This window comes from Acanthaster planci, linkage group LG11, assembly GCF_054643075.1.
Source record: "Acanthaster planci isolate LZ-2023a linkage group LG11, COTS_SCS, whole genome shotgun sequence".
Taxonomy (NCBI): Eukaryota; Metazoa; Echinodermata; class Asteroidea; order Valvatida; family Acanthasteridae; genus Acanthaster; species Acanthaster planci.
The window spans coordinates 9,175,351-9,188,653 of record NC_141787.1 but is presented as its reverse complement, the minus strand read 5'-3'; the positions used below and the strand labels follow the sequence as shown (position 1 = coordinate 9,188,653).

Sequence of the window (13,303 nt, the reverse complement as noted above, 5' to 3'; positions counted from 1 at the left end):
TGCATAGTGCATACCGGTATAATGCAATTACAATTTATATCCACTTTATTTTGATTTCAACAGTACGAGTACATCCATGAACAAAACTTTGTTATTATAGAACTCTGCCGATAGTATAACGTACATGTACATGTAAGTACATGTACAGTACATGTATACCTTGTGTTATTGGAAACTTGTGTACACAGGACTGTGTAAATGTGTGTGTGTCATTTACACTTAAAGGTTTCGGGAATCACTTGGGATTGTAGCAGCAATCGAGGTTAAGTATCCAGCTCATGGACACAGTAGATACTATTCAGTGCCATTGTTAAAAAGCAGGATCTTTGATTAACATCGAGCATGAGATTCCTCAGCATCAATGCATTGGTAGTGGTCTGCTGCAGTAGCCAACAACAGCTCCGTCCTTACTTTCCAGAGGTTTTCATGGAAGCTTTCCAAGTCCTTTGTAAAAAAAGGAAATTGATGAGTAATAAATGAGCAGTGCGAACCGTACCAATGGGTGCTGTGTACCAGAGCTCATGAAATTAGCCTGTGAACTTACCCAAGAATGATCTGGTTTGCACATGGGGGTTTTTGATCCATAGTGTGCTTCATGGTTGAGGCAGCAAAGGATAATGAGGGCGTCTTGGGAGTGGAACAAGTTAGTCTCTGTGTGAATTAGTCTGCCGCCCTCTGTTGGCACCGAGCCAAAAACCGCTCATACGTACGTAGCGTTGCGAAAGGAGCTGTGAGTGCCAAGGTCAATGTCACACTGGAGAATGATTGAACCGGTACATGTACTGTAGCTGTGCATGCATTTGTACATGTGTGCACATACTACTGATGTGTGTGCACATACTACTGGTACGCGTACAATGTACATGTTCAGGCACTACACCTACATGTACAGGTGTAATGTACATCTACAGGTGCAGTGTACATGTACAGTGTACCTATACAGGTGCAATGTACATATACATACATGTATCTACAGGTGCAGTGTACACGTACATGTATATGTATGTGGCCGCAATTTACAAATAGCATGTATAGTGGTACACACTACATGTACATGAACATGTACCTCCATGTGCATGACGGAGTTACAAACCAGTATGTACATGTACACTGTACATGTAGTGCTGTTTATGAGTTATTATTAAAAAGTGTCTTCTCTGAGTAGTTTATTAATCAATTTAAACAAAAAGATTAAAAAAAAATTGGCCTGTACAGTGTATGTTCATGAAAGTCCCTCTGGCTTTTTACATGTACATGAAGCTCTGAAAACAGAAATGACAGTAAAGGTAAGGTGAAGTTTCAAAGTGATCTTGTTTAGTGTCCTAGGTTGCGTCCTTTTTTTATAAAAATGTAAAAGAAATATTTATAGTGTGTTTTTACAACCTGGGGAATGAAAAGTTATGGTGTGATACTTGATATTGTTGGAGGGTAACAGAACTTTCCATCAACTATTAATGCGATGTCCGTTTAGCTTGAAAAATCACTTCTTTATACACCACACATTTCAGAACCCAGCAAAACTAAAATCCAGGCATTTTTTCCCTTCATTTTCTGCAAAATGATGGGGTTTATGATCACATAGGTTTTGTTTTGAAACATCAGAAAAAATTACAATGTAATGTACGACTTGTTTGTAAAAGGGGCCCTTTAGCACCCTGTTCCTATTATAAGGGGACAAATTCTACTTTTTCGAAATAACTTACAGGTATCTAAACAACTTGTTGGTGATGTCTTCCCTCATATCAGAAGGAAACGAGAACAGGGCTTTTGGCTTTTGAGGGAATCTTTGGGGTAAATGGCAGTGTACATGTACATGACCGCCCCAAAGAGCTGTGAACGACAAATAAATGAATGTAGTCTGGTTCCTTGACCTGGATGGAGATTTGTTTTGATGAATCCAAACAAGCCTGAGTCGGGTAACCAGACGAAAAACAAAATGCTGTGATTCGACCGAGTGGTTGTCTTTTGCCAAACTCGCATTAGAAATTTGAAGTTTATTATTGCCAAAATTTACCAAAACTAGGCCTATGTACATGTATCAGGGAGTGAGTAATATTTCCTTAATGTCGAAATGTTAGTTTGAGAAAGTGGGCTTTGTTTCCTTATTATAGGAACATGGTGCTAATGGTAATTGAACATCTGTGAAAGGATGACAGTTTGCTAAACAACCCCTTCAAAGTGTGTTCCCAGTAGAGCCCTTAACCCTAACCCCCCTCAATCTTTCACCTGCTGGAGGACTGAGGAGTGTTAGGGTTAAAGAGAAAGACTCCTGTATGTGAAGTCAACCTACCAGTACATGTACACTGGCGAGCGAAAGTTTGCCCGCACCCTCCGTGAAAATTTTCTCGAGTTCATTTTTTAATAAAAATTACCTCCAACATAACTTTTTTCCCTCCTTGTGTCCTTCATGGTTGTTTTATTCAGTTTTAGTCATATTTTTGCTTGTCTATGGGATCAAATTCTAACAGAGAACACGCAGAATCCGCGAACAGCCAGAACGCTGTATTGAAACGCCATTTTGGATGACGTCATAATATATTAATGAACTCATGAATACATTATCTGGGTATTTAAATTCACAGCGCGCTGTGGCAAACAAGTTTTTCCAGCGCCCTAAATGAATATTTATCAGATCGTATGGCACCGTCATTCATAAATATGGTAAATACGCTTACTCAGCTAAAATATCTGCATGTGAATCACTCTATTGCTGTCAATCTAACGATCAACAATGCCACGAAAATCACATCTCACAGACGTCCAAAAAGGGATGATCGAAGCCCTCCACGGGGAAGGAATTTCTAATCGAGAAATTGCCCGAAGGTTGGAGATCAATGAAAAGACGGTGAGGTATAATCTTCGTAAGTTGGAAGAGAATAATTCAATGGATACTCTTCCACGTTCTGGCCGGCCAAAGGCTCTGAGTGAACGGGCTGAACGGCATCTCATCAGGACATGCCGCCAAAACAGATTTATGACGGTCCCCGAGCTCGCGGTGGAAGTGGCCAATGCCACAGGAGTTACAGTTCATCGGACAACTGTTTCTCGTCGCCTAGCAGCAGCCGGGTTTCACGGGCGAGTTGCAAGGCATAAGCCACGCCTCACTGCAGACCACAAGGCCCGAAGGCTGCGCTGGGCACGTGAGCACCTCGCCTGGAGCCCTGAAGACTGGTCGAAGGTTCTCTGGTCTGATGAAAGCCGATTCCAGCTCTTCCAGTCTGATGGGCGTGTCTATGTTCGACGCTGCGCGAATGAAGAATTCGCAGAGAACTGCGTTGTCCCATCGGTTAAACACGGAGGCACGGGAATCATGGTTTGGGGTTGCATGAGCTCTGCCGGTGTCGGTGACCTGGTGCGGGTTGTCGGGAACATGGACGCGGCGGGCTACATCAATGTGCTCGACAACCATCTGCTCCCTTTTGCCCACCGTTTGATTGGCACGGAATTCCTGTTTCAGCAGGATAATGCCCCACCGCACACCGCTAGAATTACACGGGAATATCTTGCCAATCAAACCCCAGATTTCGTCCGAGAGATGGGGGGTAGGTGGGACTTCCAGTTGATGGAATGGCCCGCCCAGAGCCCAGATCTGAATCCGCTGGAGAATTTGTGGAACGAGCTCGAGCGGCAACTCCATCGTGAAGTTCGCCCTCGAAATCAAGACCAGCTCTTCGAAATTCTCCAGCGGATTTGGAATGGCTTGGATCCTCAGATCCTGGCAAATTTATTGGGTTCCATGGGCCGACGATGCCAAGCGGTCATTGATGCTGGTGGGGCTTATACACGATACTGAGTCATTGATTCACTCATCGTGTCTTTTCCTTTGCATGGGCGCCGCCATATTGGATTTTTACGTTTACTTTGTGTAGTTACAGAAGATTAAACGTCATTTTAATTACCCAGGGGACCCCAAACATCTAATTTTTCTAGCGTAAGTGAATTTATATAAAGTAATACATATTATTGTAAACACTGGAGTTGTTTGCTTGATTTAATCAGTATGTTTTATTTGAAAACTGACAGCACATAACGTTTTTTATGGGTGCGGGCAAACTTTCGCTCGCCAGTGTACATGTACCTACATGTACGCAGAGTTTTGTTGGAACCGCAAGGGTTGCATGCAGGAATGCCTTTACTTACGTCATGTCAACATGTGCACACTCTTGCACTGAATGCTGGAACGTTTAACCTGGTATCCACAAAATGATGATGAATAATACAGGGTTCGTGTGTCAAAGGCTGCAGATGTATAGCAGATTGATTGAATAGTCTACCGGTGTGTGCATGCACATGTACATGTAGTCTGAGTAGCTTCCACTTTTGTTGATCCTAGACTGTAGAGTTGCAAAGTTCATTTACACAAAATGACGACACCTATGACTCAGCAAATGTTGTATTCTGGCTTCACGTGTGGACAGAAGAGGGCGCTTTATTAAATGTAGATTTCTTATTGTAGAAATTGAGGGCCTGTGGCAGCCAGCTGCAAGGAGTACATGTACAAACTGAGTTTTCCTCTGAATGTGCACAAACCTGACCTTGCGAGTGTTGTGGTTGTTTTCAGTCAGTTTTCTTCTCCCTATTTCAGGATTGTTGGCTTCCAAATTTTGGATTTCTAAAAGTTACAATCATGTACATGAACAAACGCATAGCTTTCTGCTCCTTCAAAAAGCTAGTGGAAAATTCTTATGTACACATGTATACTTGTATACATGTATGTACAGTACATGTATTTCACTGTACACGTGTATAGGCAGGAGTACATGTACCGATTCATCATGCACCAGCCATGGCTATTACCTACTTCATGCCGGGGCATTTTTCAATGTTGATGATGCTGGACCGGCATGACTATCATTCTTATCAGTTTTCAAAATCCTTCAAAAATTCATTTAACGGTCGTTTATAGCTGCACGAAGTAATCTTTAGGCACTATTCTAAGTTGACAGGTGACCTTCATTGATGCCCGAGTATTTTAGCCAGGCTTGCAGCCTTGTAAAAAGAGCCCAGATCGTGCGGTGTTATGTAACTTTCTTTTGTTCACGAACCTGGCTCAGTGCACTGCTGACCTCTTTTCAATAGGCGCCAGATTAGCGTGCAGTGGTACTGTGTGGCTCATCGCTGCGGTGGTGGAGCGCTTTTGTCCCCGTTGGTAATCCGCTCGCTCTCAATGCCCCAAACCCTTGTGTACGGTTTCAAAACAAGGCTGGAGTATCGCCACTTTTGAGAGTGAAAAATGTCAGTAATGCCCAGCAGCCTGGTCTTTTGTTCGGAGAACGGTCTTTTCTTACAGGGCCCTGTTTCCTTTGTCCGAGTTTGGAGACCCCGGCCACGCATATAAACCATACGTCTCCGATCCCGGAGTCCCCAGCAGGAAGTGGTTAAAGGCTTTTTTAGTAGATTTTACTGTACACTTAAGCTTCTGAGCTGCACTGTACAGTCTGTGATTCCATGGGCATTTAGAAATTACCGGTACTTAGCCTTTTTAATTATTACATGTACATGCACATTGTTACAACTTTGATGTAATTTGTTCCTTTTCATGCCATGTGCTGTGCATAAAGTGCCACGTTCTACTATTCTTCCCAGAATTTAGTTGAAAAGTTTCCAACATTGCTGGAAGTGGAACATTCTTCACTTTGAAGGCCGCACCCTGGAGAATAAATTATTTTCAAAATGTGTTCTAAAAGCTAGATCCACATGTATGAGACAGTCTGTTTCCCGTTGATCTGCTTGAATTTTTCCATGTACAGCATTTGTGCAGTAATTGCTTGAGCATACATGTACTTACTGGTACATAAAATAACACCAACAGAGTAACCAGACCATATACATGTCAAGTATGCCTAGCAACCGATTGCATTTTGCAGTAGACCTCCTGGCAGCTTCAACATTCTTCCAATATCATGATTCCAATTCTGTCTGGGATACTTCAGATGAAGTCCAAATTTCTTCAGTAAGCAACTAAGCAAAACCTACAGAAAAGTGTCTGTACCGGAACAATGTACATGTATAGTGTAGTTTTGAAGTCATCTACCAAAGGCTAGCAGGAGATACATGTACATGTTAACACAGGCAGCACACTCTGGAACTTCAAAAACATTTTTTTTTTGCTATTGGTTTTTTCATTTACATGTAAATACAGAAGATACCAGAATCCAGTTAAAATTCATGTGAAAACAATTCCAAGCACCTGTAGAATAGTCAGATCTTCTCCACAAACTTTTGAGTTTTCCTTCATCTAGGTGTACCGGTATGTAGATGTACATTACAGCTTTCTGGTTTCCTGCCCTGTCACCTTCCCCCTGCTAATTAATGCATGTCTTGCTGTGTACATGTACCTGTTATATGTACAATACTGTGGCTCTGGCATGAGATGTGTTTGCTTATGTACATATACCACATCTTTTCCATTATAAATGCACAGATAACCAGGGTTGCGGGTGTATGTATTTCAAATTAAATTTTTGGAGCTACTGTTTTGCAGCCAGTTACAGTACGTCACACGTAAAGTCACTTTTTTAGGGAAAATACATCTATGATGTACGTGTACATTATACAATTTACTGGTACAGTTTTTTCCTCACCTTTTACTCAGAATAATCAGCTCTTAGTAGTAGTTGGCCTAATCCTCCCCAAAACGGGTACAGGCTGTATGGAAATATTCAGTCTGAATATTGGCCGGTACATGTACAGTATATTAATTACCGTACCTGCGTTACCTTACACATTTCATGAACCTGCTTTAAAATTCACCCTCGTACCTGACTGTGACAGTACTGAGCATGCCTTGACAGGGTGACAACTCAGCAGCGGCAGGCAGCCTTCAGGTACTTCACTGAATGTGTGCACTGAACTCACATCCATTATTTCTTTGCTGCCTGCTCAATCTGAATGCAGCAATCACACACTGCCCAGGCTGTTGGCGCATTGACAGGGGAGCATTCTTTCTGGAGGAGGGTCCATACTGAGTGTCTGGTTCCCACTGTGAACATCCATCTTTCAGCATCTGTGTGGGCCCCCCCCCACAGCACTGGGGTAGCAGTTGGAATACACATCCTGATGGGATTATTTGAACAGTTGAACTTTGCTCCAGCACTGAAGCCTACAATATACAAACTCAGTGATTGATTGTTCTTGTAGTAACCCCTGACTGTCTTGTCTCTCATCTCCACCAGCAGACCCCCCAAGAAGCCCTGAGTAGTCCTTCCCACTGCTAGTACATGTTCATGGTCAAGGTCCCTCATCCGTCATCTGCTCGCGGGACTCCTTCCAACTGAGGGAGCGACGCACTGTGCTGCTACGATGCCGTCCAAGAAGAACAAGTACAACTTGGTGGAGGATGCCTTTGACACTCGAATCCCGCTTCACAGCGAGGAGGCTTTCCAGCATGGGATAGCATTTTCGGCCAAGGTAAGTCGCGCCGTGTACCTGGTATCCCTGCAGTAGTGCGTGTTCATGAGCAACAAGGAAGCCAGTGAAACTGTTTCTGAGGGTTTTCTGATATTTGTGTTCATCGTGCAGAATTTCCCTGAAAGCTTAATTTTTTCCTCAGTAAACCCCGCAACCTAAAATCAGACAAAATGCAATGCAGTATTTGAAGCATTTTTGTTGATTTGTACCCGGTACATGTAGTGTATGTACACAGTGGAGCTGTTGGTGGTAATGCTAAGATTATTGAAATTTATCAGAGAGGATCCGTGAAAGACTTCTTTTTCACTCCCTTTGGATGGCACAGGAAAGTACAGTTAATGTAAACTTTACAACAAAATTAGCATACACTGTTTCTTATTCGTTTTAGGCTATGTGACATAGAAGTAGTCATAACACGGAAGAAGAGTGGGTGAAAAAGAAAAACTTCATTTCTCAGGAAAATTCAGGATATTGATTTCATTTTTGAATTGTGTGCCTTTACTTACAGTACTTTGTGTAAAATGATTTGGCTTGGCATTCCTAACTTTACAAATGTTCAGTTCTTAGTGTGTATTACAGTATTTGTCCAAAGTTATTTTTGTCAAGAATGTCATTCAGGTCACATTCATTTTTTCCCTGGGTGAGCAGGTGAAAGGCATTCCTACCTGTACTGGTCTGTTTTTAAAGTCTGCAACACCACCAAACTCAAGGGAAAACTGGCTTGGTTGTGGCTTGGAAGCTGTTCAGATCCTCTCAGTAATCTGGCCATTAAGGAGATCACTTACCCAAACACTCCAGGAGATCTCCAGCCCAGATCTCATTCCCCCTGCCCGAAGGCATCTGGTCCAGCACTCAACCACTGAAAGTGATTAGACCTCTCACCGTCCCATCTCAGTGTGTCCTGGGGGAGGGGGGACTGCAGTCCTGGATCACTTTCAGGAAATGTTGGTGTGGACTCACAGGTCACAAACTAGGAAATTTGTGCTCAGTAATGAAGAGGCAAAATTCATACTTTGCTGAGTCTCAATTGACCTTTTTTCCAGACCACTGCAATTTTTTTTACATTTGGGAGTGAGAATGTGTATAAAAATAAGTCTGAGCAGGAGAATGTAAGAATGCTTTCAAATGTGAGGGTCTTGCCCAGAGCGGACTTCAAGCATTTGTAAACATTACATTTCTAATCCTTTTAACAGGTATGAAGGAGTAAATTATGCACTGGTACTCCAATTCCAATTCGGCCACATGTGAAATGATGTTTTCAAAATGGTTCCATTTCAATATGAATCACTCTCCTGGACTGAAATGTCCACCAAATGAAACCTTATCGTAAACACTTCAATTTGCGACGGATTCTTACACATTGAAAATTTCTCCTTCTTGAGGAATTTCAATCGGTTTTGTGAAATCCTTGTGGAGGCCTATTCACCTTTAGAAATTCCTTGTGGAGACCTATTCAACCCATCTTTTGGGTCTCCACAAGGCACCATATTTCAGCACATCTGAACAAAGCCATGTCTCCACAAGGATACAGATTTCGGAATGGGTGTACATGATGAAGAAATGTACCGGGTTTGTCAAATGTGGATAAACAGGAATGTTTGCTGAAAACTGGAGCAGGGCCACATGCACATGTACACATGTACTGTATGTAGGTGAGTGCACTGTTCGAGCTCCACATGTGGCATTCGATCTTTGTCAGATTGTCTGTACATGTATAAAGAGCAGCCCACATGACAGCAGATTGCCAGCTTGATTTCTTTCATCCATCTTGGTTGAATGTGTAGCTGCAATTTATTGTTCAGATCAATTGAGTGCTGTTAAGGCTAGCTTTGGCAACAATACCAGAATAAAATGAGCATGCATTAATGACATTTCAGCATCATTTCAGTCAAACTGCATGGGTTGTTGCTTTCTGCTACCCAGTAGGCCTACGCTGTACTGTATTATGCCGTACATACATATGGCTTTGAAAGACTGGGTACTAATACATTGTACATACCGGTACACTGTACAGGTATTTTGTAAATTGTGCTTTCCAAAGAATATTCAAATCTCAATTGCCCAATGTAACCTGCACTGATAATCTCAGGCTAATCTAAGTAATCTATCTTTACAAACCTGTCACCCTGTACCCAGATCTTGAGATAATCTGTAGTCAGTGCCCTTGTTGCCGTGTCTTGGTGCACTTCATTTTTTGAAAGTCCTTCCATCCTGGCCCTTCCCTCTTCCTGCCAATCGGTTGCTCCCTGACTACACATTATCTCAAGTGCCCCTGCAGCTGCTCTCATTGCTTGCCTGCAGAATCATATGATGCAAGATACTTTGTACATGTATGGGGCGGAGAGAACCCCCCTGCCTTTGTGTTGGTCATTGTTTGATCGGAATCTCAGGAATTCTTTACAGACTTCTAGGGGGGATGTGTTAGGTAACAATACTCTAGAGTGTGTATAGGGATTGGACATGTGGGGGAGGTACCCATTGGCCCCATATCGTGCACAATATCTGCAGAATCCTTGGCCGGTTCAGTTTTACAATGATAGAAATACCGGTACATGAAGACCAAATGCACAAAGGGAAAAGGTCTAATGTACCGGTACATGTACCTCAATGAAATGCTATCACTTTTCACATCTACAGGTATACTCATGTAGCTATCAAAATACTGTTACAATAAGACCACCAGAGCTTTTAAAGTGGAAAATACTGGGTTTTTTTGTACCTTTGCTCAGATTGCAAATATTTGGGTAATTGAACAGTAACTGGGATAGGGTTGAGAAAGTCTAGCTGACTGTAAGAGTGTGTAGGCCCTATCCTAATTTTCAGCATATTTTGAAAACCCTCTTTTCGGAAACGATATGGTTTTCGGTTACAATATAGGTGAAATACGGGGCGCATGGCCTCCATTTATGGGACTGGAAACTGAAATTGTCCTTAAATATGCTCCAACTTTGCAGTAGTGCTCAGCATCTATGGTATATGCACCGGTACAGGTACTGTAATGTATAAAACAAAAAGTTGCAAAAGCTGCCCCAGAAATTCCTACAAGTTGTGACACTTTTTTTAAATGTAAATTATAGCTGGAATGTTTGTTTTCTTATGTTTCCTTGGGTAAGAGGGCAAAAGGTTCTCCACTGGCTTCCAGGGACGAGCCCTTGCTTTAATTTTGGCCTGACACTTTAAGGAGAAAAACCAATGGGGAGAGGGGGGTAATTCATCTTAGAAACTTTTTCTGCAGCTGCTTAGGCAAAATCTAGGCATTTAGTCTTTTATGAGTCCCCATCCTGCATGAGCATTTTTTGTGTATTAACCCTAACCCTCCTCAATCCTTTACCTGTTGGAGGACTGAGGAGTGTTAGGGTTAACCACTTGCTGCTGGTGGCAGTTATCAATGTTGATAATGCTGGGGTGGGATGATTATCATTTTTTTCTGTTTTCAAAATTCTTTAAAAATTCCTACATGTATCTTCATTTACTGGACACTTACATGTACACCCACGTGAAGGACTGTCTGGTGGGCACTCTAGCCTGACAGACAAAAATCTGTTGACGCCCGAGGTTTTCAGCCAGGCCTGCAGCCTTGTAAAAAGAGCCCAGATTGTGCAGTGTTATATAACTTTCTTTTGATCATGAACCTGGCACAATGTGCTGCTGACCTCTTTTCAATAGGGGCCAGATTAGTATGCAGCGGTGCTGTGTGGCTCATCGCTGCGGTGGTGGAGCGCTTTTGTCTCCATTGGTAATCCGCTCGCTCTAAATGCCCAAACGGTGATATACCGTTTCAAAACAAGGCTGGATTATCTCCACTTTTGAGAGTGACAAACTGATGTTCTGACCTGTATTTTTTTGTGCTGGGTGCGCACTGGAAATTGGCTTCTATTTTGGGATGCTTGTGGTTTGGCGGCTCAGAGGGGATTTGGCAAAATGCCTACATTAGGTGGCCTAAGGAATTGTTACACAATGTTTATACATTGCTTGACAAGTGTTTTTTTTTCTAGAGCTTGAGTGTCACATAGGCAGTTGTTGTTCTGACAGCAGTGAGGAAAGTTGTCCGCTGAGTTTGTGTAGTGAATAAATTCAGTTTTTCTGGTTGGAAATCCTGTGTCCACTTCCTCTTCCTGTTAAGCAGTCTTGAGGGATAATAAAGAACCCCTGAGTCCACGCTACATTACTATGCGCATTATAAATTTTCAATTATTATTATTACTATGCACATGTACATCCCTAAAATCTAATAATACTCAATTGTTAGATTTTTTTACATGTACTTTGGTCTGGTCTTGATGGAAGCAATTTTGAAGTTTCTACATGTATTTTGTTCCCACTTGGTTTGGTACATTGTACCTTAAGTGGAAGCATATTTTTTTTCATGACGCACTGGTAGCATACTTACATGTACCGCTACCTGATGCACGTACCGGTAGTGTACGGTATATGGTACCAGCCTACCCGGCTAGTACGCTGGTGGAGAATTCCATGAAACTTCAAGAGCATGCACACCCCTGGTACCATTATTTCCCTGGTATACACGTACATGTATGTGTGTACCGGTATGTAAAAAGTATGAAGTACCAGCTGCACCTGTACATGCACGTACAGTGTCTTTGCATAGCTGTGTACAGTACATGTACGGTTAGTACATGTACACGTACTGGTACAGTATATATACCCCAATTTACAAAGTACAGTACTATATGTACATGTGCTGCCACGGTGCCATAGTTTGATCAAGTGTGAAGGCAGAAGAGGGAATAAACAGGTCAAACAAAACTCTGAAAGTTAGTGGTTTACTTGTACATGTAGAGGAGCTCATCCAACTCCACTATCATCTTGGGATTTGTTGATTACTGCAACTTACATGTACAGTACAGCTCTAGGCCAACTGTGGATGAGGTGTGAATGTGTTGACCCCACAACTGTCGTGACACCAGTGTGAGCCACTGCGCTGAAGTGAACATGGGGCCGGCATTGCCATTTTCCTTTCCTGATGGTATGGAGGAGTTGATAGACTTACATGTAGGAGAAGGAGAAGAGCCTATCGGTGCCGAAGGAGGAGATCTGGCTGGAGGACCAAACAGAAGAGAACAGGAGTCTATCCCATGCCAACCGTCTGACGACGACGGCAGCCACAAATACATGTACATGAACTGGTTCGACGATTTGGTACCGGGGATACAGGCAATTGCCATGTTTCATCCTGTTGAAAACACTCAACCACCAGGGCATGATTCTCAACATGCCACCAAAGTATTCAAGCCCAGTCCCCTTGAGTTTGAATATTACACTCCTGATGACAAGGCAAAAGAAAATCTACGCGCTGATGACAGCAGCCGTGATCTTCCCGTCCAGAAGCTTCCAACTCCGAGGAGGAGATTGATGAGCAGCCAGGAAAGACAGACGGAGGGAAGGAAAGTGTGTGTTTATCCTGATCGCCGGGGCCACTACAGGACCATCATACTGGATCTTGAAGACCCTGATCTGACAAATGGTGCTGGCAAGCCTGGAAAGGATAAAGAGGCAGTACCCCTACAGAGCAGCAGCTGTGAGGGACAAGCCTTTGGACAAGGACATAAGTTTAAGAAAGTCATCCTTCAACGTTCAGCATCTTGGCCTCTTTGTCATTCCGTTGGCCCTGACAAGTTGACCCCCATCAAAAATTCATTAAGCATGCCAGTGATACAGGATACCAAGACTCAATCTTGAAGGCTGACATGGAAACTTTACTGAGAGCCAAAAACTGACAATGTCACCCATATTTGGAAAAGAGACAAACAACATGTACAATGTACGGGCACTATTCATAATGTACATGTTACATGTACATGTACGTGGGTGCAACCATGTACTCGTACATGTGGTTGTGCGTTAGTCAAGGTTAGTTCATAAAAATTGTCTT

The 13,303-nt window shown here is 42.7% G+C and overlaps 1 protein-coding gene across 8 annotated transcripts in view; it reads left to right on the top strand.

Moving 5' to 3' along the window:
• The window catches only part of LOC110983868 (uncharacterized), a 92,202-nt gene that overhangs the window by 14,166 nt on the left and 64,733 nt on the right, over positions 1-13,303 (top strand). For 4 of the 8 annotated variants that reach the window (XM_022243492.2, XM_022243495.2, XM_022243493.2 and 1 more), the window contains exon 2: positions 7,179-7,410. In XM_022243492.2, coding sequence (XP_022099184.2) covers positions 7,303-7,410 — 108 coding nt within the window. In that variant the 5' untranslated portion in view covers positions 7,179-7,302. Of the gene's footprint in view, positions 1-7,175; positions 7,411-13,303 lie in introns of all 8 variants that reach the window. The other 4 variants (XM_022243496.2, XM_087143608.1, XM_022243494.2 and 1 more) reach the window with 1 other exon arrangement.